General features: G+C 50.0%; 3 protein-coding genes across 10 annotated transcripts; 2 read left to right on the top strand and 1 right to left on the bottom strand.

The window, feature by feature from the left end:
• Positions 1-360: 360 nt before the first annotated feature.
• si:ch211-14a17.10 (putative leucine-rich repeat-containing protein DDB_G0290503) lies at positions 361-10,304 on the top strand. 3 transcript variants are annotated; one of them, XM_057058003.1, is made up of 53 exons: positions 361-479; positions 540-610; positions 691-735; positions 1,187-1,211; positions 1,297-1,365; positions 1,442-1,513; positions 1,597-1,665; positions 1,781-1,873; positions 1,964-2,062; positions 2,204-2,290; positions 2,377-2,439; positions 2,520-2,609; positions 2,678-2,764; positions 2,845-2,934; positions 3,022-3,111; positions 3,199-3,279; positions 3,356-3,418; positions 3,502-3,546; positions 3,626-3,694; positions 3,793-3,876; positions 3,948-4,037; positions 4,112-4,195; positions 4,276-4,338; positions 4,412-4,501; positions 4,585-4,674; positions 4,754-4,843; positions 4,909-4,971; positions 5,045-5,107; positions 5,184-5,246; positions 5,318-5,386; positions 5,473-5,544; positions 5,613-5,675; positions 5,754-5,837; positions 5,921-6,010; positions 6,087-6,164; positions 6,221-6,283; positions 6,355-6,417; positions 6,567-6,635; positions 6,737-6,820; positions 6,920-7,006; positions 7,080-7,163; positions 7,230-7,298; positions 7,367-7,456; positions 7,539-7,628; positions 7,706-7,795; positions 7,873-7,962; positions 8,042-8,122; positions 8,232-8,294; positions 8,435-8,497; positions 8,580-8,726; positions 8,988-9,029; positions 9,098-9,145; positions 9,463-10,304. In XM_057058003.1, the coding sequence occupies exons 1-53, from the start codon at positions 404-406 to the stop codon at positions 10,014-10,016; spliced, it is 4,497 nt and encodes a 1,498-aa protein (XP_056913983.1). In that variant the 5' UTR covers positions 361-403; the 3' UTR covers positions 10,017-10,304. The 3 variants fall into 3 exon arrangements, with proteins under 3 accessions (XP_056913983.1, XP_056913984.1, XP_056913985.1); XM_057058004.1 differs by having other exon boundaries at positions 383-480; positions 550-610; XM_057058005.1 differs by lacking the exon at positions 8,988-9,029 and having other exon boundaries at positions 383-479.
• Positions 10,090-11,326, bottom strand: c15h14orf119 (chromosome 15 C14orf119 homolog). Its single transcript, XM_057058045.1, has 2 exons — positions 10,628-11,326; positions 10,090-10,536 (listed from the first exon to the last, which is right to left on the bottom strand). The coding sequence occupies exons 1-2, from the start codon at positions 11,057-11,059 to the stop codon at positions 10,363-10,365; spliced, it is 606 nt and encodes a 201-aa protein (XP_056914025.1). The 5' UTR covers positions 11,060-11,326; the 3' UTR covers positions 10,090-10,362.
• A 153-nt stretch (positions 11,327-11,479) lies between these two features.
• Positions 11,480-21,316, top strand: acin1a (apoptotic chromatin condensation inducer 1a). Of its 6 annotated transcripts, XM_057058002.1 has the most exons (20): positions 11,480-11,696; positions 12,821-12,886; positions 13,016-13,127; positions 13,215-13,270; positions 13,348-14,540; positions 14,610-14,634; positions 14,755-15,834; positions 15,919-16,074; positions 16,154-16,242; positions 17,440-17,497; positions 17,884-17,923; positions 18,021-18,163; positions 18,255-18,398; positions 18,552-18,747; positions 18,825-18,970; positions 19,070-19,177; positions 19,275-19,382; positions 19,449-19,755; positions 19,857-19,954; positions 20,043-21,316. In XM_057058002.1, the coding sequence occupies exons 1-20, from the start codon at positions 11,559-11,561 to the stop codon at positions 20,355-20,357; spliced, it is 4,578 nt and encodes a 1,525-aa protein (XP_056913982.1). In that variant the 5' UTR covers positions 11,480-11,558; the 3' UTR covers positions 20,358-21,316. The 6 variants fall into 6 exon arrangements, with proteins under 6 accessions (XP_056913982.1, XP_056913980.1, XP_056913981.1 ...); XM_057058000.1 differs by having other exon boundaries at positions 14,610-15,834; XM_057058001.1 differs by having other exon boundaries at positions 13,348-14,634.
• The last annotated feature ends 2,329 nt before the right edge of the window (positions 21,317-23,645 follow it).

Here is a 23,645-nt window from a genome sequence, read left to right as displayed (position 1 = left end):
CAGCTTGGTGCAAATATCTGCAATAGTTTCAATTATTAACTCAGTGTAAATACGTGTGGGTGGAATTAATTTCCAGTGTAAAATATATATTTGAAAAAAAAAGTGAATAATCATTAATAATCAGTTGTTTACTGTCCAGAATGACATCATTGTACATATTGATGATTTACTTCTGCACTTTTAAGTCTACATTTGTGACCAAAACGCGATCACGCTGTGTATCGAGCATCGATTTAAAACAACCCAAAAGGTCTTCACTGTGTGTTTTGGATGGGGTCCTTCTTTCGCAGGCGCCCCCGCCGCCCCGCCCCCACCCCCACCCCCACCCCCACCCCCACCCCCGCTGCCCCTGTCCCAGGTATTAAAAACATCAGCGCTTCACTGAGCGACACATAGCAGTGCGATGGCTTCTGTCTCCTACACTGTTTGGGTTCCTCTCCTGCTGACCTTTGTCTCTCCAGCTTCTGGACAAGGACAAGGTGAGAACACAAATTATTATTTATCCACTGATGCTTTGATCTCAGTCTTTAAATTCTCAGGTTTTCCACGCAAATATGTTTTGAAGAGTCCAAGGAAATTTGCCGGAGTAGATATCAGTTCAACAGGAGCCGTGAGTCCTTCAAACGCCAACAGGAGCAGATGTACACAAATTCAGGCGATTCTTGTAATTCTCTGTAACTTTCTCTCCAGTTAATCCTCCCACCTGGACTTAATTCCAAGAATATAAATGTCACGGTAGGAAACATTTCTGCCTTCATCTATCTCTCCTGATATGCATTACATTCTATAGAACCTCAATTTTATCAGTGCTGTGTGGCTTTGTCATTTTTTTTAAATTTAAGCTCTATTTTTTTTAATTAAAACCAGCCTTTGCGCACCATGTTAATCAAATAATCGTTCTGCCCAGTTAGTGGGCAAAGGTCACAGAATTGTGATGATCCTGCAGACTCCTGCTACATTCGTCCAATCATGGGCACATCTCAGCTGCACATTAGAAGGGTTCTGCCCGTTTTTATGACACCAAATGAATTATTTCGGATTAAAAATGAACCCTTTAAAATGAACCAATATGACATTTTACTGGGGTCCATCCCAACACTACCTACATTCTACCACCAGGGGGCGACCGGTAGTCTCTGGAGACGTTTGCTTGTTTTTTAATTGATTTTAATTTCTCATTCCACAGACAGTTGTCGTCAAGCCGTGTAAACGTAAGTAGTCATGCATGGTTATAAGTGAAAAATGAAAATAAATGAGCCGATGACTTTGTTACATGACCATCATTGACCACATCAGGTCTGGAGGAACTGGTGGCTGAGCTCACCAGGGAACTCGCGGACACAACAGACCTTTACAACCAAATGGGTGAGCGGACATGCGTTCTAATCTGCTGTATTAGTCAGGAAGACTGCCCTGGTATAACTGGACCTCCTTCTGACAGAAAACGAAGCCTCTGGGTTGAAGAGCGAGGTCAATCGCCTGAAGACGCAGGTCGCCACGTGCGATTTGAGTGGTACAGATGATACTGGGGATTGGCTGTACATCGCGCTCAGGGGACGCACACACCATTTACAACTGTGCTCTTTATTCTGGCAGTTTATCAATCCCAATTACAGAGGAAGCTGAGCCATATTCTGGAGACATTTGACAGTGAAGCTTTTTGGGGTAGGTTTAGCCCTGTTTATTGATATAGAAAAGTGTTGAGCAAAGGTTATTCTTCATCATCATGAGCAAACATGTTGACTTTAATGTGACCTGGCTGCTTCTATTTCCTCCGCAGTCCTGAAAACAGCCTCTCTGACCAGGGACGTGATGCGATTACAGCAACAAATCAAGCGTGCTGCAAATTCCACAGACGCTTCCAGAGATGAAGGTGAGTACGGCCGCCGGCCTTCGGGCTATCTCGGCTTTCTCCGACTCGTCCTTTCCTCCGCGGTGTTGTGAATTCCCTCTTTGACCTCAGCTATGATCGTGCTGCAAAAAGAGCTGCAGGAAAAAAACAGACAACTGAGCGTTCTGCAACAGCAGTTCCAAGGATCCCGAGGAGATGACTATGTGAAGAGTAAGAGACTTTTGATATCAGTGACTCCACTCAACCATGTACAGATCATAATCTCAACTTAAAACAGACAGGCCTCATTGAGCAATAAAGACTTTGAACTTTTCAGGGGGGAAAGGTGTGAAAACGGTTTTGTTTTTTCAGTTAATCAGATCATCTTGCTGCTAAATCAGATCTGGAATTTGGACCTACTGGACAAAGAAACACCTCAAAAGCAGAGTGCATTCATTGGTGACCTGTTCTTCATCCTCTTAATCGTCCTTTTGAGGAATTCATCTGCTATTCTAATTCTTCCTGGTCTATTTCCCCTTCAACAGCCAAACAAACCCAACTGGACAAATTGATCAGTGAGCTACAGAGGAAAGACGCCACTTCAGCCAGTCAGTGTTTGTTCTCTTTACATCTGTTGGTGGCCACTTCTGAAGTCTAACGTGCTTTTTTTTTTGTCTTGGTCCTTGAGTGCTGGCACTGCTTTCTGTGCAAGATCAGATCACGAGAGCCCAGCGGACCACGAAAGTCGTCGTCGAGGAATCCAAAACTAATTATGCCAGTGAGGCTGGGTCTTACTGACTCTCTCTGTGTCCTGCAGTCTTGTCTTCATCCTGCTGTCTTTTCCAGTTTACCAGCGTCAGTGGAGCCAAAAAGTGGAGCTCCTCAAGAAGAAGGTCGTGGAGTTGAGCCGCGACGTGAATAATACAGAGATCAGTAAGTGTGCAGCTCAGCCCAGCGCGCCGCTCTTCCCCGGAGCGGCGGCTTCAACAGGTTTTCACCCTTTTCTCCTCCAGCAATGGAGATTCTGAAGCTGCAGTCTGAGGTGGAGAACATCAAACTGTTGATTGTCAAAGAGAAGAGGACAACTGAAACTCTAACCACAGGTGAGAGACGTAAATACGCGAGAAGTCGCATTTGCTGTTGACTGTAAAAACTTTAAACCTAAAAATGTGCTGTTTTTTTAATGTTAGAGATGAAAGTCTCCTTAGAGACGCTGAAGAAACAGCAGATGGTCCTACAGAAACAGCTGGAGGAAGTCGATTATGTCCAGGCACAAATGAGTAAGGATGAATATGATGAACCGTGCATCTTCAGTGGCCGTTATTAAAGCATTTAAACACTGAAATCTGCCCCCCCCCCCCAACCAGTCTTGAAAATCTTCAATATAATGAAAGAGATCAGAGAGCAGGAGGCCGATGAGCCAGAATACAAACCCAGCAAATTCACCAGTAAGTCCCGCTCAAAAGAGTTCACGATGACCAAAATGGGATCGTTTCGTTAAAGAAAGGGCTTCTTTTGAACTAGACCTGGAGACTCTGCTGCAGGCCAAAGAGAAAGAACTCACCAACGCTCAGACCGAACTCAAAGGTGAGTCTGCCGCCGCAGGCGGGAAGGCAAAGATCGGAAAAAGACGGATCTGGTTGAGCTCCATGATGCTGGTATTTCCACAGAGCTGAAGAGGAAACTGCAGTCAGTGGGACAATCCTGCTACCTGCGTAAGATGCATTTGTGGGGCAGGTTACGGCTCCAAGGATTCATCTTTTACCCTTAACTTTTGACTTGTGCCCTCCTCAGACACCCAGTCGGAATTCGAACAACAGGTTGCAGCACTGGCCAGCGCAGGAGAGTCTGACACGGCCCTCAGTGAGTCGGTCTATGGCACAAAGATCTGTGGTATCCTTCCCCCCCCAGAGCCAGATATGGTTGAGCCCCATCGATATCTCGTTTTATCTCTGTTTTAGTTCTGAGTGCGATAAAACTGCAGGATGAGATAAAGATCCTGGAAGAACTTATCAAAAGGACGACCGATAAAGATAAGCTGTCGGGTGAGCAACTGGAAATGGGAAACCTTCACTTCTGAACTTCTAGACCTGAATTCTTCTGTCTGTGCTCTCAGACCTCAAGAACCAGCTGGAGGCCAAGCAGGAGAAGATGTTCTCCAAGATCACCAACATCGAGAGGATTCCCAAAACGAACCCGACCAAAAGTGAGTACTGACGAAGACGCCTCCGAACGTTCGGCCCTGTGCGTTCCTCAGAGAGTTCCTCCTGTTTCTCTCAGTCTTGGAGATCGTCAACTTGTACAGCGAGCTGTGGAGTCTCCAGAGGCAGCCTGCGAATGGCACCACCATTGAGCAAGTGCGAGGTGGGTCCCGTTTCCCACCGCGTTGCCGCCAGCCGAGTGGCTCATTGTGATGGTAATCTCCCTCCACCTCTCGTTCCCAGCGAAGCAGGTCAGACTGGACGACCTACTGGGCGGAATAACAGGGAACGAGAACATGAAAGCCAGTGAGTTTGAAGCCTTTTGAGACTGTTCCTCCTTCTGAAGCTCCTGACTGAAACTGTGGCGTCTCTGCTGCAGCGCTGAGAGTCTCGTCCCTGCAGAACCAGGTGGACTATCTGCAGAACAGCTTGTTGGACCTCCAGACCTCACAGACCGCCCAGGTGTCCCGTAAGTGTCTTTACGAGCCGCCGGACCTCTGCGACATGAGGGCCGTCTAAAAAGATGCTGCTGGTGTCTCTTCCTCCTCTAAGAGCTGAAGGAGGACCTGGCGGCCAAGAAGATGGAGCTGCAGCAATATGTGAAGGACCTGACTGATAAGAACGAGACGAATGCCAAGCTGAGTGAGTAAAGAGTGGGCGCATCCACTGGCTGGCTGGAAACCACCTGGTTTATTGGTTGATCTGGTTGTTTCTGTTCCAGTCCTCAAAGTCACAGATCTTTACAACCAGCTCAGAAACCTGGAACGAGAACGAAACAGCGACAGAAGCGCGTCCTCGATGTCCATCACCCGTCAGTGTCGCCTTCACATCAGCGCCGTCGTTAACGCGCACGTAGTAAATTCTGATCTGTTGCAGAGCTGAGGGAACAGCTGAAGGACGCCATGGAGGCGCAGTCCAGCGCCGAGGCTCAGGTCAAAGGTCAGATCTCGCTCTGGTCGCTTCTCTCCGCCTCCTTTTGTTCACTGACCTCTACCTTGTTGTTTTGGACCAGCTCTTCAGCGTCAGCTTCAAGAGCAAGAAATTAAATGTGCCAGAATTCAGGAGGAAGTTCAAGGTGAGCAGATTGGTTGTTCTCATCAGGGGCGTGGTGGAGAGCCGGCTGACCTCTGACCTCTTCTTCTCCACCACAGAGCTGCAGCGCAGGCTGAGTTCACAGTCGGAACGGTGCCTCAACCCCGAGGAAAAATACAACCGTAAGTTCCCAACGGCGGCTCACCTGAGCGCCGGCGCGGGCTCACACTCACCTGGTGTGTTTCTCGATCAGAGGCGAAGACGGGACTCGAGGACATGATCGCAAAGCTGAACGCAAACGGGAACGCCAGGGCGGCGAAGGGTAAGTTTGGGCCGATTCCTGCCACATGAAAGTCTGGTTCAGCTTCAGCCCCCCGAGGTGGAGCTTCATCTTCGTGTCTGGCTCAGTTTTTTCAGTGCTGCTGAATAGAACCCAGGAGAACCAGGGCGGAGCTGAGAGCGGCGACATCGGCGAAGACGGTGGGAGTTTTAGATGGCGTGTGGTCGATTGTGGAGGAAGGAAATAAAACCTCGTTGTGTGTCCCCAGACTTTCAGGAGATGCTGAATATCATCTTGGTTGAAGTCGATGACGGCGAAGCTACAAAGCTGCGTGAGTTGAACGCCTCCTTCCCCACACGTGCAGGTTGTCTCCGGCGAGAACGACGTCTGCCCTTTTCTGTGTCTGCAGTCATGAATATCATAAAGCTGCAGAATCAGCTGAGGCAGCTGCAGAGATGGGCGGCTTCGGACCTCCCTGCCGATCAGAAAACAGGTATCCGCAGCTTCAGGCGCACGGCGAGCTGCCGCCGGCACCGTGGTTACGTCCTGAAATGTGTCCTGACGCTCATTTTTCAGCGATTACAAACGAGCTTGCCGCCAAAAACTCAGAGCTTCAGCAGACCATCGACGAGCTGGAGGAGATGAACCACAGCAGTGCCAGCCTGAGTGAGTAGATTACGTCGACCTTTTGAATTTTAAGGGTCAGGGGCTGGGTGTTCGCGCTGCTGTGCTCTTTCCTCAGTCGTGGCCGCCACGGACGTGTACAACCGACTCAGATACGCCAGAACGGAACAACAGAAAGACCGGGCTGAAGTTGCAGGTGAGTGTTTCTGCTGTCGCTCTTGCCAAACCCCAACTGAACCTGGGTGTTTCCAGAGCTGAAGGAGCAGCTGGGACGGAGAGAGGCGCAGCACGAGCGCGACCAGGCCGAGATTGACCGTGAGTTGAGCGGCCGTCCCGCAGGTTCCTGCTAAGAGGAACTATTTCAAAGGGGTTTCCTCTTTCTTCAGGTCTGCAGGAGCAGCTGAATGCGACTGTAGCGAAATGCTCTGGTGTTGAGGCTGCAGTCAAGGGTGAGGCAACACAGGGGGGTTTTATTTCCAGAAAAATGTCCGAAAAAAATGGTTTTGAGCATAAAGGTGGAGGACAAATACAAACTCTGCTCCGATGCGTTGGGGAAATGTTGCTGAGGCCTTTTGATGAGCACACGAACATGTTCCAGGTCTGCAGGAGGACCTGGAGGTCAAAATGAAGGAGCTGCAGTCCAAATCGGACACGGTGACATCGCTCGGTGAGTCCCGCCGCCGCCGCCGCCGCCGCCGCCGCCGCCGCCGCTAAGGTCTACTGCCATGTATTTGAGACTGTAACGATTGTCGAAATCTGCTCGTGAAGCTCTCCAGGTTTCCACTTTAACTCTGCAAGTGACGAACCTGAACAGCCAACTTCAACAGGCCGCTCCTGGAGCAAAGGTCAAAGGTCGGCCAGCCCGAGGCAACGGGAACAGCCCGGAGGTATTTAACGAAACGTGAAAATGGCTGGAAAAGGTTTTTTTTTTGTTCTTTCCCCCCTGCGCAGAACTTCAAATGATCATAAATGAGAAAAACGCCGAGCTTGCCAACAAAACGGAGGAGCTCAGCGAAAGAAGCGCTCAGTCGCAAAGAAGTAAGAAGAGTCAAACGCCGGATTTGTGAGGTAGCCTCCGCTGGTGGTGAACACTGTCTGCTTTTCCTCCCAGTTCTGATGATTATCCAGCTGCAAGCAGAAATAGAGAAATATTCCAAAACAGCCAAAAACGACATGGATTTTAAAAAAATACAAGGTGGGTTCCAATTGATCCCAGGCTGGTACTTTATAGAACAGAACTAATGAAATGCCGTGTTTGTAGGACTCCAAGAACGCTTGAAGGACCTGATCGATGGAATTGAAGAAACCGATGACGTCAACACCAAACTGAGTGAGTCTGAGGTTTGAAAGCGCAGCGATTCCACCCGAGCTGGCCTGACCCGACATTTCTGCCGCCAGCGTTCATACTCTTGGCTCAGCGGGATGAGATCGCCAAGCTGAAGATCCAGGAAGACAGGCAGACGCGGGAAAACCTGGAGAAGATCAAAGGTGGGAGGGGCCCCTTTATCCTGACACGCAGTGCTCTCAACACGTCCCGTGAGAATAAACCTTTCTTCTGTCTCTGTCAAAGATCTGGAGAACAAAGTGGAAGACTTCAAACAGCAGATTCAGGACAAGACGCAGATGATTGACTCCAGCAACCTGAGGGCCTCCGAGCTGTGTGAGTTACGCCCTGGCCCAGCTCGCCCGCACGCCAAACGTCCCTCCAGTTCTAAATGTAGCTTCTTTTGCTCACAGCGGCTGAAATTATGGCGCTCCACAAAGGCATCAATGCCATGAAAGATGACATATCGAAGCTCCGAGAGGAAAATGCCAATATTGTCAAAAGTGAGGCCGCAGTGGTGCCAACAGGTGGTGCTGATGCGCAGATCATTGATGGCTAAATGGTTTCTGGGTCATTTCAGACCTACAGAGTCGGTTGGAGTCATCAAAGAAGAAACTCAAAGACACCTCGCTCCTTCTCCAGCAAACAGATGCCAAGAATTTTGACTTGAGTATGAATAGTTATGATGTGCTGATCCTTCCTCTCACCTGCGTTATTGTGTGGTAACCCTGCTGCTGTGTCTCCAATAGTCATGGAAATTGTCGAGGTCAAGGATAAATTGAAAAAGGCCCAAGAGGATTCATTAAAGTCAAGCACTAGAACAAAAAATGGTTTGTTCTTCTTGCCGTCATCTGCTCTTATGCTCCTCCCTGATGCAAAATGTTGCTGGATCGCCCCCCTTTCTTCTGTGGATTCTGATTGTTGTTTTCCTGGTTTTAGAGCTGGAAGAGGTAATAGAAACAAACCAAAGAGAGATGAGAAGACTGGAAACAGCAAATAATGGTGTGTGACATGTTTTAAATTGATATTAACATCAGAGTTTAACGCTTTGCTACATCCAAATTGACCTTTCTCCATATTTATACACAATATTTATCCGCTCTTTTGAAGAACTCCGATCACATCTCAGTCTTGTTCCTTAGACTTGAATCAGTTGGTCCAGGAGCTGAGAACGTGCTGCAGTGACTCCCCCAACCAGTGTGAAGGTGAGAGCTGGGCTGTCTCTGCACCACAGGATGACTGGGTGCACTTTTCCCACAACCTTTATGTGACCATTTCATCACGCAGAGTTAGAACGGGACTTGCTGCAATGCAGAAAAGACTCCGAACACCTCCTTCAGCAGATGTCAGCCAAGGACCAGAAAATTGAGGAGCTGACGCAGCAGCTCCAGGAACAGATCAACCAGGTCGACAAAGTGACGGAGGAAAATGCGCGTAGGTAGAATTTGTGGAAGCGTTTAAACTCTCACTATTTACTCAATTGTTCTGACGACACCTGCTCAAATGGCTCTGTTCACCTGCAAATAATGGGAGGTTTTGATCGCCGGTGTTGCAGTACATATTCCTGCCGCCAGTCGGCGCTGGCACACAATAATTCTAGCGAGTTTAAAGTGAATAACTTGTTGTTTTCAAGTTCTAAACAAGGTGCTTTTCCCGTCTGTTTGTGTCATACTTTTCCCTCTGTCTTAATTGTAGTGTTGCAAAACGAGAGGGAACGTCTTGAAAGCATCGTGGAAGGTAACATTTTATCCGTTTCTAGAGTACAGGATGGGAAGGAAATAAGTTTCTTCTCTTTCTCCCCTCAGACCTTCAGGAAAGACTGTCAGAGAAGGAAGACTCAGTGATCAGAGCCAGTAAGTCGGGATCTTTAGCACAGACAAGAAAGTAGATGATGAATTAATAACAAAATGAAGCTGAGGTGGCTGTGGAGTGTTTGCCATTGTGGTCAGTTGATGGCGTTGGTTTGTTGGTAACTGGTCCTGAATGTTCTTAAATGAATGAATGTTTTTGCTGGATATTTTGTACATAAATTAGGTGGCTGCTTCAGCCTGAACTATCTCATTTCCTAATCTCTCCCCCGACCTTGACAGAGGCCGTGTATCAACAACAGGTCGTTGACTTTTGAACTCGAGGATTAAATATTGATTTACCCGTATTTTTCTGTATCCAGGACGAATAACCATGGATCCAGACACAGCAAACCCAAGGGTGGGTCTGTCTGCAGGGAACACCCAGTTGTACATGATGGCAGTCCCCCAGGACGTCCAGGACCTTCCAGGTCGCTTTGATGTGGTGCTGGCCTCTCTGGGCAATACCGGCTACTCCTCTGGCAGACAGTACTGGGAGGTCAGCGTAGGCGATCGGCTATGTTACCACCTTGGTTTTGCCAGTGAGTCTGCCCAGAGAAAAGGAATTCTAAAATTCAGCCCGGCAACTGGCTACTGGACCTTAATCCTAAACAAACAGGGTCAGTTCAGAGCTCTTGATAGATCACCTGCTGTTGTTAAAGTCCAGACACCACCAGTGACACTGGGCATTTTACTGGATTACAAAAAGGGGCAGATTTCGTTCTATGACACAGGTGCCAGAGCTCATTTGTACTCCTTCAGTGGTCAAACGTTCACAGATAAACTTTACCCATTCTTCAATTTTTGTAATGATGATCTTGACAACCAGACCCCGATAGAGCTATTGCCTCCCGGACCGACTAACTGGCTACAGTAAAGGGAAAGTTGGAATCGTTCCCGTGTGATTTATGCTCATATCAACTCCTGTAATCGCTGATAACTGTCAAAAATGAGAAGGTCATAAATACCGTTTATTGTTTTGTGACAATGGGGGAAAAAAATGCAATCACGTCCCTCGCTTCTGTAATCTACACATATATTTACAATTTATTTTTAAAAAAAGGAGTAAACTCTTGTAGGTAACAGAAGAAGCATCTCACTGTAAATGTTGAGATTTGAAATTCAGAGCATTTAACCACTGTGTGATTAAAGTTTCATCCCATGAGCATTCTCTCGTTTCTTCTACACACTCCACGCGCGTAAACACCGCCGATATCCGGCTCTCAGTCTCTCCCTGCTGTCCCAGCGACGCTCCTGTAAAAGTGGCCGACAAACATTGGATCGTGTTCTTCCAACATGTGCAGGAAATGATTCCTCTCATCTTCCCTCCAGGATTCAAACCACTGGGTCCACAGGCGCAGCTGGCACTCAAAGATATTCGGTAGTTTGTCCTTAACCTGCACAGAAAAAAGGAACCTAGGTGATATCAGGATTGACAGCTAGTTGGCCTCTTGCTCGGATTCTGAAAAGTGTAAATTCATGAGGGACCTGAAGTGTACTTAGTGAATCTAGGAGCGTGCACACTTTTCCAGGCACGGCTTTGCCGAGGAGATCCTGGAAGAATCGCTCCCTCTGAGAGGAGTTCCATCCATTGAACCAACTCAGGACGCATCGCTGCTCCTGGAGACTTAAGTAAGAGATGGGCCCCGAATCCCTCTCCCGACCTGCACTGGGGGAAAAGCCGGACAGCTTCTCCAGGCTGGGGGGGCTGTCTGCTGTCACTGACGGAAGGTCCTCCAGACTGGGAGTAGAGAAGCCACTCCAGTGTTGATTAGCTGCGGTCGATGACTCCACAGTCGGACCTCCAGGCCATGGATTAAAGCCGCTACTGGAGGCGTTTGTGGAAGAAAGTCCGTGGCTTCCAAATGGATATTGTCCCTGCTGACTTGAGCTTTGGTTGACATGATGGAACCACGACATTTTAGCAAAAGCTGGCTCGCTTTAGCCTTTCTAAATCACGCTGCCGTAAACGTTTCAGCTGGGCCGAATGAACCAGCGGTGTTGCTGTTAAACAACACAGTTGTCACAAAACCAGAGTTGCATACACAAGCTCCGAAAATCAACCGTTATTAGCAGCCATACTTTCGCGTAAAATAGCTAAAAGTAGCGCTAATCGTATACAGGAAGTACACAAAAAGCCACGTTTGGGAGGTCACGATTGCGCAGGTTATGCGCAAGCTTGCGTAACCCAAACAAGGCGAAATACGCTTAATAATACGCTCCAATAAATACGCTAAATAACGTTTAATAACACTAAATCGGTATCACTTTTAATCACGGTGTGTACATCTGTATCCTGAACAAATACGGCTTTAAAAAAATAGATTTTTGGATTCTAGAGGAAGTAGTCGTCGATGACGTTAAGTGGAGGAAGGCGTAGCTCGTCGCTCTCGCTGGGAACTGACCAGAGGAACGGAAAATGGCGGATCTCGAAGACGTTACCCTGGATGGGAGACCGCTCCAGTCCCTTCGAGTAGCGGATTTAAAAGCTGCTCTTGAGGAGAGGGGACTCTCAAAAAGCGGGCAGAAGAATACTCTCATAAAAAGACTAAAGGGGGTGAGTTGCGCTGCGGAATGCTAACGCACGGTTGCTACGAACTAGCGTTAACCGCGAGACGGGCTGATGCTCTCCCGAGGGCCGACGAACGAGTATCGTTACTGCCGAACATCGTAATATAGTTGCCGTGGTTCTGGGAGTATTAAGTAAATGAAAATGCCTTAGTCTTGCGGCAGTGTGATTGTGCAGCGCGCAGCCTCGCCTAACAACAATTAAAGAGCAAGGCGGAGAGTTAAATAAACTTGTTGGCCAATCTGAAAGAGTGTGTTGGGGTGATGTTGTCTTGTTAGCTTGTTTAGCTACTCATGCTAACACCGTGACTTGAGCGGTGGCCCGTTCGGTTCGCCGTGCGTCTCATCGCCGCCGCTTTCTGGCCACCGCACCGTTTGCCTTGCGTTAGTTTAGCAACGATCGCCACATTTTTTTTGCGGGCATTAAGCCGCCCCACCACTTTTATCCAGCCTCGCTTCACGCCTGCGAAACGAGCCGATCGGATTGTTTTCCGCCAAATTTGGGGAACTTGGTTGAAACGCGTTCCGGTCTCGCCTGCGCCGCGCCGATTCACTTTGTTTACACTGGGCCAGACTTCTTCGGTCCCGTTAAAGTTTAAATGTTCCGTTTGAAACGCGGAGTCAAACTTAGCGCGATCCACCGGCTATAATGCGCCGTGTGACTTTAAAGCGGGGATGATGTGTTATGGCTGATGTGTCAGTCTCATCCCAAACTGACGGTGTCATTTAGCCACATTTGGGGGGGAAATATGGACAATAACTTGATACTTGGACGTCAAAATGCAAAATTCTTGATTGCGCTTTACTCGATGTCATTTTACAGGCTGTGTCAAAGTTATTACCACAGTTTGTTTTTTTTCCAAATGAGAATTGCGACCCGTTTTAGCTTAATTGCTATGTCTTTAGGTTATGTCTTTCCATTATTGCCACTAGTTTAACGACATATTGCAAAACAGCTTTGAAACACTTAAAATGAGCAACTACGTTAATGGTTGCCAGAAACTAGCAGGTTCGGAGTTAACCAGCTATTTACTCGCATCGATGAGTTTATGGTCAGTGGGAGGGTGCCTACTTGTTATTTGTGTGTAATAAATTGCCTTTTTCTTAATATAGGCTCTCATGTTGGAGAATCTGCATAGGACCTCCACAGCTCATGTTGGGCTGCAACCAAACTCCCAGGTGAGGTGCATTTGGTAGTTTCGGTCATGTCCACAGCGACAGAGGTTATAAAAGTATGTTGAAGTTGCTCCTAAAGCAGCGGTTCCGGTGTTTTTTTTTTTTTTTTTTAAATATGGGTTCTTTATTTAGATTGGTGAGGAAATGAGCCAGAACAGTTTTATCAAGCAGTATCTGGCTAAACAGCAGGAGCTCCTGAGGCAGCGTCTGGAAAGAGAGAGTTGTGAAGTGTACGACACAAATGGTAAGTGTCTGTCAAATTCTCAATGGCTACAAAGGGAATTGCAATACTCAACGTAATCTTTTTTGTTGTTGTTGTTGTCGTGAACAGAACAAGAGGCCCACAGAGAGGTGAATAACAGTACTTCATGCCCACCTCAAGTGCAGGTCAGGCATCCGTTTGGAAATAATTGCAATGCAGTTTTTGTTTGTGGCTGAATCACTCACTTTGATGTTCTCATCAGGATGTCGCACCAGCATTAGATGAACAACACAAGCCACCTGGGCCTTCTGCAGAGGGATTCAGCGGAGCCAACGAGAGAGAAGCTAACCAGAACCGGGATGCCGACGTACCCAGTCCGGCTTCAGGTTCTGTAGCCACAAGTGTTCCTGGTGGTGAGCAATGGCCAGAGAGACATCCTTCATCTAATGAAGTTGGTGCCGACAGCGACGATGAGGATAGTGATGAAGGCGAGGAGGATGGCGAAGATGATGACTGGAACAGCGGTGGTGGCAGGAGAAGCCTCAGACAGCCAACCAGAGGGCCCTTGACCAGAGAGAGGTCTGGAGCATCCTATCAACCCCAGCAGCAGCAACAGCACATGCCTTCTCTCTTGTCCCCCCAACTCCGCCAACCTACGCCTCCCCCTTCCCCACCTCCAGAATTCAATTTCCCATTGCCCGACACTCCTAAACAGAGCCCCCCTTCTCCAGAAGTAGCCCCACCTAGGCGCTCACCTAGTTCCTCAAGCTCCGGTTCCTCCAGCAGTGACAGTCGCAGTAGCAGCCCAGAGCCACAGAGTGGAAGCGGAAGTGTTGAGCGCAAACCTGGGCCCCTGACCCTTCTGGCACGTAAAATGGCATCAGAAGGGGCATTTTCGGGAGTAGGTTGGCACAGTGGTGAGGGGAATGGTGACAGACAGGATACCAGTTCTGTCGCGGCCTCATCATTTCCTGGCAGAGGACCTCCAGAGGGTCTGGTGTCTGCAATCACTCACACGGCCAACACCAGTGGCCCTGTTTCATTTCCCATGTTTCCAGCCACCAGCCAGGGTGATGGAGTACAATCGACCCATATTCAAGTACCTGTGAGTGTGCTCAAAGCCACTGCAACAGAAGAAAGAAACAGAAGGGGGTGTAGTGAGACAGAACACACTGAAAGACAGGAGAGACAGAGAATAGCTGAACAAGAACAAGCCATGGAGGAAGAGGGGGAAAGAAATCTTGCACTGCTAAGAGCCGAAAAGGAAAGGGCTCTAGAAAGAGAGCGAATAGAAAAACAGCAGGCATTAGAAAAGGAAGAACAAGAAAGGGCTTTGCAGCTGGAGAGAGAACGGGCTCTTGACAGAGAAAGACAAGAGAAGGAATTAGCTTTGGTAAAAGAGAGAGAAGAACAAGAGCTAGCCTTAGCAAGGGAAAAGGCCCTGGAGCTGGAGAGGCAGAGGGAGCTGGAGAGGCAGAGGGAGCTAGAAAGGCAGGAACTGGAGAGGCAGAAGGAACTGGAGAGGCAGAGGGAGCTAGAAAGACAGGAAGTAGAGAGGCAGAAGGAACTTGAGAGGCAGAGGGAGCTAGAAAGACAGGAAGTAGAGAGGCAGAAGGAACTTGAGAGGCAGAGGGAGCTAGAAAGACAGGAAGTAGAGAGGCAAACGGAGCTAGAGAGACAAAAGGTTCTGGAACAAGAACGTATCCAGAGGGAAAAGGAGAGGGAGAAGCAAGAGCGGGAAGAAATGGAAAGAGCGCTGCAGCAGGAAAGAGAAAGAGCTCTTGAACAAGAGAGATTAGAGAGGGAAAGAATAATGGAGGCTGCAAGGATTGAGAGACAGATGGCTTTAGAGCAAGAAAGAATAGAAAAAGAAAAGGCCCTTGAGGAAAAGCGCCTAGAAATGGAGAGAATAGAAAATGAAAAAGCTCAAGAACGATTGGAGAGGGAGAGAGCATCTGAGCAAGAGAGGATAGCGATGGAGGAAAAAGAGAAAGCGGCAGCTGAGAAAAAGCTAGAACAGGAGCGAGCACTGGAGGAGGAGAGGAAGGAAGCAGAGAGAGAATGTGACAGGGTGGAAAAGGACAAAGCTATGCAGGAGCAGGCCAGAGCCCTTGAAATGGCTGACAAGGAGAGGGAGATTCACCTCCCTCAGTCCAAACGTAAATGTGAGGTTGGTCTCACCCCCCTGCCCACTCCTCCCTCCCTCTCTACAGGACCAGGTAGAAAGTCACCGACAGATGCTGGAGAGCAGGAAGATGTTTCCTCTTCACGGAAAGATGCTTCTGGTGCACCCACATCACCATCAGCCTCCCCTCAGTCTGCATTCAAGAAGTTCCGTTTCCTAAGGGAGTCACACATTCCGCCCCAGTCTTCCTCCCCTTCCGTCGTGATCAAGCGACCCCGAAAGTTCTCCGATGCTCCTCTCTCGTCTGTCGCCTCTCCCGATGTTGCTCAACAGCAGCAGGAAGGCCTGGGCCCCGACGACAGGAAACAAGAGGAGCCAGTAAAGGTGGAAGAAGCTGCCACAGAAAAAAGAGAAGCGGAGGAAAGCCGGGAGCTTTCCAGCGCGGCGGAGACTGCTCAGAGGAGGGGAAGAGATGCAAATAAGGAAGAGAAGCAAGCCAGGAAAAGATCGTCGTCGTGCGACTCCTCCTCCTCAGAGTCCGACTCCGGGTCCTCGTCGTCGGGCTCCTCGAGCTCGTCCACGTCCTCCCAAGACAAATCGTCCTCCTCTTCAAGAAGTAGAAGAGTAAGTGAACAAAAGGTGCAGTGATGGTAGTGAAATCTCTGAACCTGTGCACACTCACGCAAATGTCGCCCCCTTTTCCAATAGGATGGCAGAAACGAGAGGGGTCCGTCACCACATCGCAGGAAGAGACTGGGGTCCCAGCTTCAGGATTTACAAAATGAAAGCCAAAAAGCTCCCCCCCGTAAGAGCGAGCTGTCCGCGGCGCGGAGCGACACAACTCCCGACGACAGTTGCGCGAAGGTTAGACGAGATATGAGAGGACGCCGAAATGTGCCTCTGCTCTTCACCTGCTCATTGGGTTTGAACCCTTTTATTCAAGGCTCAGAAGCGTTTGATCGACGAACCGAGGGAGGAGATGCAGAAGAAGAGAAAGGTCAGCGAAGCGGAGGAGGAAAAGGACGAGCAAAGGTTTGCATTCGAGATCTTAAAAGCCCCTTTTACACCTGGAATAAAGGCAATTGCTCCACATGCAAGAGTGAATACGCTATAATGCGAAAAATAAATGTGAACGTGGATGTGTGCACAGTTTAGGTGCAGTGGTAGGTGTGTGTTTCCAGATAAAATGTCTTGTGTGTTGGATTTTTCCACTTGTAAAACACACCTTAACTTGAGTGCAACTATCATCATTATTGGGGTAGATAGACTATTACGCAAGGCTGTTATTTGGGACATATTCTTTTGTCCTGCGGGTGTGCAGAGGGAAATGTCCGTGACAAACCGCGGTGATGAGAGATGCGTGCGCGCTGTTGACTTTCCCATCAGGCGATTTATGAGACCGCCTCGAAGGCTCTCGCGAAGATGCGGGTCCTGGGATTCTTTTTACCGTCTCCCGCAACATGGCTGCGCTCCGCCGCTAGTTTAGCTGCCGATGCCGCCCCGCGATTCCGCTTCTCCGCTCGTCGGCTCTGCTGAACGGCGCCGAGGCGTTGTCGGCGGCTGGCCCCGGACGACGGTCGCCGCGGTCATGTGCGTCGTCGCTCGGGTGGAAGGTAGGAGGGCAGCGGGGGGAGCGGCGCCGACGCGGCGCGGCGGTGTTAGCGGCGGCAGCGGCCCTTCGCGCTGCGCTTTACCGGTGCGGCTTTTTGGGAGGGTGGGGGGGGTGTCTCGCGAGCCTCCCGCGAGCTCCGCTAACGGGTGAATCTGTTCACGCGCGAGGCCACAAGCAGACAGGCGGGGCGCGTGCGCGTTTGCCGCTCAGGTCGTTAATTGATCGCTTCCGTTCGGTCTGGATGGCGCCGTTAAACGTGGCTGCGACTCCGCGTTCCTCCGCTCCCCCCAACCTGCTGACGAGGTCGTCTTTATAGCATTAAGGTTGAATAATGACCATCTGCGATCCGCTTGATTTAGTGATTTTGGCACGCGCTGCTCCGTGTCTGTGGGTCGATTGCGCCACTAAGCACGCGCCGCACGTATTATTGTTTTGTGATTTAAATGTTGTCTATAAGAGGAGTCACTGTTTCCTAGGTTAAACGAGCAGCATGTCGGGTTCTTGAATTTCAAACTTGTTTTGTCTGCTCTGATTAGCATTTTTTCAGGAACACATGTTACATACATTTCTCTTATCGGTTCCATCTTTGGCTGCTCCTTGTTTTTCATGTGACACAGACAATTGAAGGAAGCAGTCATGGCAGAATCGGAGAAGACTTCTGAGTCCTGTGAGGAGGTGAGTGATGTCAATAACTGAATCATTTGGCCCCCAAAACAGGGATTAAATCGGTTGAACATAGATAAATAAACCCCCACATCTGCATTACTGAGGAACACTTCCTGCCCAAATGTTTGCCATCTTTGTGGCTTCTGATGGTTCTTAACTGGACTAGAGGATTGAAAGATGTTGCCTTATCACGGTGGATAAATGATTCTTTATGATGCATCTATAACAACCATCATCAGAATTTCACTACTTTGTGACAGGAATATCAAAATCATGGACTTACACCCCCACTGACTTTTGACCAGTTTTGACATCTGTCACAAGCTCCTTTGGGCTAATTTTAAACGCCTCTCGACTCTTTTTAAGTCTGTGCTGTTTCTTATCTTGTTTTTCAGACACCAAAGGCCTTTTCAGCTCGCAAGATCTCTCTTGGCAGTAAGTGGAATATCCTGAATTATCTTCGGAATTAATGCAATATTAATAAACTCCCTATGCACGTATGAGGATTAATAAAAAATCTTACTCGCACTAGGCAGCAAATCATCCCCAGGCACGGGGAGCACAGAGGGCGAGCAAGATTGTGGGGCTGCAGCTGGTCGTAAGAGGAGGTGGGGCTCAAGCACAACAGTTACTGCCAAGAAACCTTCCATCAGCATCACCACAGACTCGCTCAAGGTAGTGCACGCACTGAACGTCCAACGTTCCATTTGTCGATAGTGGATTTGGACCTATTTATCTCACGCGTGCACGCTTCTTTTGCCCCCAGTCTCTGATCCCGGACATTCGGCCGTGTCTCGGCCAGGAGGCAGTCGTGGACCTGCACCCAGAGGAGGCTGTCCTGTCCGGAGCCGAGGACGAGGAGCAGGAGCATTCTGACCCGGACCTTCAGATCCGACGAACTGTTACACAGGTTGGCCGGCAACTCTAAGATTGCTTCAATCGGATTTGGGTTCAATTTATTTAAAATTAAAAATAATTAATCTAATTTCTGCCCTCTGAAAAGGTTTGAGGTTCCACAAGGTTTCTGATCAGGAATTGAGTTAAAACCTTGATCTGTGTGCAGGTGGTGCACTCTGAGAGTCAGGAGAACGGACAGAAGGAAGCAAAGAGAAGTAAATACGAGGATGAGGAGGAGCTGCAGGCCGACGAGGTGTCAAAGGAGCAGGAAGAGAAGATGGACACCTCGTCTCCAGGTGCCACGGAAACCAAGTTCCCACCAGACACCAGCCGCGAAATCAACACTGGTAGCGAATCGCAAGGCAAGTTTTGACCAAACAACTTTAGTGCTGATGAGGCTGTCTTGAGGGGAGGTTTGAGTTTCTGTTCTTTTCCACAGTCGCTCCGAGTGACACGCTCGTCCGTCGCTCCATCAGCCAGCAGAGAACCGGAGTCTCCATCACAATCGACGACCCCGTCCGCACAGCCCGGCAGCCCTCGCCGCCCCGCGGCAAAGTCTCCTGCATCGTACACATCAGTAACCTGGTGAGAATTGTTAATAGATTTTTGATGGCTGATTTTTATTGCACGTGTATCTACCAACTGTTTGAAGCCGGGCGTTAACGTGCTGTGTGAATGGTGCAGGTGAGACCGTTCACCCTCGGGCAGCTCAAAGAACTGCTCAGCCGAACGGGCACCCTGGTTGAGGAAGGCTTCTGGATCGATAAGATCAAGTCTCACTGCTACGTTACTGTGAGTCCCAGCGCGTTCCCTGTCGGCAGCTCCCTGATTACTCACCAGCTGATTAATTACCCTCTTCGGTGACTCACGGTGTTTTTCCTCCCTTCAGTACTGCAGCTCGGAGGAGGCTGTGGCCACGCGAGCGGCTCTTCACGGCGTTAAGTGGCCTCAGAGCAACCCGAAGGTGCTCAGAGTGGACTTCTGTGAACAGGACGAGGTAAAAACGAGTGACTCTTGGTGCCTCTGCTCGCCGTCCATCTTCTAATCGCCTCCTCTTGTGTAGCTGGACTTTCACAAAGGCCTCGGTACAGCTGACAAACCCGGAGCAGAAGAACAAGGGCCCGACTCCGACCGCGGCCGGGCGGCGGCTCTGCCCTCTCTCTTTCTGGACAGAGACCAGTGGGCCGAGCGGGAGCGTGAGATGGAGCGCCGGGAGAAGGCGCGGGCGGAACGCGAGTGGGATCGCGATAAGGTCAGAGAGTTCGGCAAACCGGCGGACGAGAAGGAGGGAGGTCCCCGGAGATCCCGGTCCAGAGAGAGACGACGCAAGGAGAGGGGGAAGAGCAAAGAGAAGAAGGGTGAGAAGAAAGGTGAGAGGCTCAGGCACCGTTGTCCGATGGCGGCGAAGAGCAAAGTGGAATTCTTTCAGTCTGGTGATGCCGTGCTGCTCTTCCAACTGTGGTTCTTGCAGAGAAACCTGAAGAACCTCCTGCAAAGCTGCTGGACGACCTGTTCCGCAAGACTAAGGCGGCTCCTTGTATATACTGGCTTCCTCTCACAGAGGAGCAGGTAAGACGAATCGCTCCAAGCTCTGCTCCACGCCATTTCTCTCTAACCTGTCCCCGACCCGCGCTCACGACTGCGAAAACGTTTTCAGTTCGTTGAGCGGGAGGCTGCCCGAGCCGAGCGGATGAAGGAGCGCGAGAAGCGGACGAAGGAGCGCGAGAAGCAGAGGAAGGAGCAGGAGGAGGAGGAGGAGAAAAAAAGGGAAGAGGAACGCAAGGAGAGGATGAAGGCCGCGGGCGATCGGAGCGAGGGCGAGAAGGACAGAGAGAGGGAGAGAGACCGGGGTCGGGACAGGGAGAGGGACAATGACAAACGCAGGGATGGCTACCGTAGGCCCGGGGGCAGCGGAGCGGGCGGCGGCCGGCGCTCTCGCAGCCGGAGCGACCCGCGAGAGCGGCGGCGTTAAGGGCCGGTGGGGTGATGGGACTGTCAGAGGCCACCCTCTCTCTCGTTTGCCTTTCACTACATGTACTTCTGAGACCCAACAGAGGACCAACGGATGTCACCGACGTCTCGCTTTCCTGCCCCCCCCCCCTCCCCCCCCGAGCAAACCTCCACCTCCAGCCGTGCGTGTCAGAGGGGACCATGATTCCTTTGCAGTGTTTATTTCCAGTGTGCTTGTACGTCTCGCTCCTGTCAAGGTTTGATATTTTTCTTTATATACTTGCGTTTCTTTTCCCCTTTCCACGGTTTTCGACTGCAAAGCAGCGTAGCACACTGGGTCGCGTCCATTTCCCCGGTCGCCCCGGACAACAGGTGCCAATTGTAATTTGCTACCGGTGGTCATCGCGTCAGTGTTTAACTGCTCCCAACATTTGAACGAGGATCCTCCCGTTTCCGCATGTTGTTCCAGGTTCTCGTCACCAGTTCTGCCTAACGAGGAAGCTCCTCCCTCTGCGTTGAGGCTCGCATAATCTAAACAAAACAAAAATTATATATATTGGAAAAAGGTGTGTTTGGCATTTTGTACAGACTTAAAAGATTACTCACAACGGAGTCTATAAATGAGGCAGCTGTGGGGGTATTTTTGGACGTGTGAGATAACTACTAAGGTGGAGGCTGCGGCGTTTCTCATGACCGTTTAGAGGCGAGTGGATCCGGTCGCACCACCCGGGTCTCCTCCCATCCACCATCCTCTTCCTCCTCCCGTTGTCAGACCCTGTCGTGTCAAACACGGGCCAAGACTGGAGGTTGCGTAAATAATCCTCTCACCAATGGTTTTAATATTCTTTTGAAATCATTTTATCATTTTAGTACCAAGTTTGTGTTTTTTTTTTTTTTGTTTTTTTTTATAATTTCTTCTTTGAGTACACCTATCAAGGGTGAATGTATAAAATAATAAAAACTGCAATTTGATGCTCTGCACCTCGGGATTCTGGTGTCTTTGCTACAGCTGAGGACGGTTCTTCCTGCCTGGACGCTCTTCAGGACGGAGCCACAAGGTGTCGCTCACGCCACACCGGACAGTGATGGTTCCCCACTCCTCTAAATGGTGGCTGCGCAGAGAAGCTTCACTTTCTGCTCATAACCCCCCCCCCCCCCCCCCCCCCCTTTTAAATTTAAGGCTTCTCTCCAAACGTTCTGTCTGCTCTTCACATCTCTGTTGCCGTCGCGTTCAGTCTGCATCTCCAAACTCTCCTATCTGTCCTCGTCGGTGGCCTCCTTCCATCCCTCCGTGTTCATCCTGCAGAGCTCAGCAGAGCTCCTATGTAATTACGGCGCTCTGGTCGCTGAGCAGAACATTTTCTTTCTCCCCTGATGCAACTCAAGTGGGTCTGGACTTGGGAGGACCAGTGAATCCTTCGCCCTGGCATCTCCCCGACAGCCCTGGAATCGTTTCCCCGAGCGCAGCAGCCCAGATGGAATGAGGAATTCTGGAAAAAGATGCGGTCTCCGCAGCGCGCTTATCTTATCGGGCCTGAGTGTTTGTGTGGATTGATGGTGCGTGCGAGAGTGCAGGTATGTCAGATATGCGTGTGCCAGGTGAGGCTTGACCAAAGGGGAAGTAAAGGGATGAGTTTCCAAAGTTATTTCCATAAAAGCAGAACTCAGAGTTACATGAGGTAGAATCAACATTTCTAGATAAATTACTCAATATGGATGAGGTCATCCTCTGGGGAGCCCAGGCGGAGGTTGAGGGAGCATTTTGCCCACTTGGGGGCAGTGAAGCAAGTGTTGGTCTGAACTGACCCCCCCCCCCCCCCCCCCCCCACCGATGAGAAGTCCTCAACTCCACACCAGAAGGATTGTAACATTTAACATTCTAATGTGCCTTTGCGCTGTGATTTCATAAAGATAGTTGGAATATCATCTGCTATTTTTCCAAGATTGCCATTTTAAGTTTTCACTGGAAACCAGTATGTGCTCTGGGATGGGGGGGCGGGCCGCCTGTGTCCAGTGTGGAGCTCAGGTCAGCAGTAAAACCTGCAGGAAACAGCCTCTGGGCTCAGCGAGTCCCCCTCAGTCTGATGGGTCAGCAGTAAAAACATGTTTTCACACTGCCTGCCCCCCCACCCAGCAGAACCACATAGACCTTTGAGTCCAGCCGGCGTTGGAGGCCCACGAAGCTCCTCTTTGGATCCTCTGATGTGGCCCGAGTGGTCTCAGACATTCTTTGAAGCCTCCTGAGCCGCCGCCATGTTTGCCCCTCGCCCGCGGCCTCTGTTGTGATCCTCCCGCGCGCCGGTGGCGTGAAGACCGGGGAGGTGATTAAAGACAGACTTATCTCGACCATCTCCACGCGGAGATCGAGCTCCCCTTGATCTCTGCTCGCCTCCTCCCCCCCTCCTCAGTGTGGCGACATGTATGTGCTTATGAAAACCAGATGATGAGACAGAGAAAATCGAATTCCTTTGATGCTTCGTTAACAGACCGCAGGAGACGGAGGAAGACTCCATGTAGTCCTCCACCAGGCCTGGAGGGGAGCAGGGGGATTTCCCCGTGGGTACGGTTGGGTCAGGGGGAGGGTAGCTGGTTCTGAGCGCCTTAATCAGCATCTCCGATGGTGGAGGCCTTTTTTTGGGCTGAAGGAAAGCAACCAAAAGGAGTCGACTGCTGATTGTTCGACTTCCTTGCACCTGTATTATTTTTCCACCCCCTCATCACCACACAACACCTCCCGCTGACATTCAGAACTCCTACTCGGTGGGCCGACGTGCACGGATCCGTCAACCTTTGGTGAAACACGCGGTGAAAATGAGAAATCTAAGATGGTGCGTCGCAGCCGGGGGAAAAGTAATTTTCCGCGCGCGGCTTCACGGAGCGATAAATGCAGCGCGAACAGAAAAAAAGCACGAGGTATCGATCCTCTCGCTCTCGCTGCACTCGTGCGCGTTTTATTCCAACTCTTTTACTGTTTTTCCTCCACTTTCAAAGCGCCTCTGGAGACCATCCGGTGCGCGTCTTTGTTGGTTTGACGCGCGTCCAGAGGAGCGCCGCATTCACATGCAACGTAAATAACCCATTTCCTTGAACGCAACTTCAAGAGGAAGTTCTCCATATGTCCTCCCTGGACCTGCTGCTTTGGACGTGAGCCGCCTCCAGACGTTCGGTTCCTGTTGTATTAGTGTTCGACACAGGATGTGGTCGAACTTTAACTCATGCAGATGAAAACCACGTGGAACGTATATAAACCCACAACTCCAGCTGACGACTGTGCTTCCCCTCGCTCACATCCTTCCCGGGAAGAACGCAA

The sequence above is a fragment of the Takifugu flavidus genome, chromosome 15 (assembly GCF_003711565.1).
Source record: "Takifugu flavidus isolate HTHZ2018 chromosome 15, ASM371156v2, whole genome shotgun sequence".
NCBI lineage: Eukaryota > Metazoa > Chordata > Actinopteri > Tetraodontiformes > Tetraodontidae > Takifugu > Takifugu flavidus.
This window is presented reverse-complemented; position numbering and strand designations above follow the sequence as displayed.

Excerpts from the sequence above, each read along its gene's own strand:
- si:ch211-14a17.10 (XM_057058003.1), top strand. The coding sequence starts at position 404 with ATGGCTTCTGTCTCCTACACTGTTTGGGTTCCTCTCCTGCTGACCTTT. Across the intron at positions 1,514-1,596 it reads CGCCACGTGCGATTTGAGTG|TTTATCAATCCCAATTACAG; the intron begins GTACAGATGATA and ends TTATTCTGGCAG. Across the intron at positions 7,457-7,538 it reads AAACCTGGAGAAGATCAAAG|ATCTGGAGAACAAAGTGGAA; the intron begins GTGGGAGGGGCC and ends TCTCTGTCAAAG.
- acin1a (XM_057057996.1), top strand. The coding sequence starts at position 11,559 with ATGGCGGATCTCGAAGACGTTACCCTGGATGGGAGACCGCTCCAGTCC. Across the intron at positions 18,164-18,254 it reads TCACCACAGACTCGCTCAAG|TCTCTGATCCCGGACATTCG; the intron begins GTAGTGCACGCA and ends TTTTGCCCCCAG. Across the intron at positions 18,748-18,824 it reads CACTGGTAGCGAATCGCAAG|TCGCTCCGAGTGACACGCTC; the intron begins GCAAGTTTTGAC and ends TCTTTTCCACAG.
- c15h14orf119 (XM_057058045.1), bottom strand. The coding sequence starts at position 11,059 with ATGTCGTGGTTCCATCATGTCAACCAAAGCTCAAGTCAGCAGGGACAA. Across the intron at positions 10,537-10,627 it reads ATTCACTAAGTACACTTCAG|GTTAAGGACAAACTACCGAA; the intron begins GTCCCTCATGAA and ends TTTTCTGTGCAG.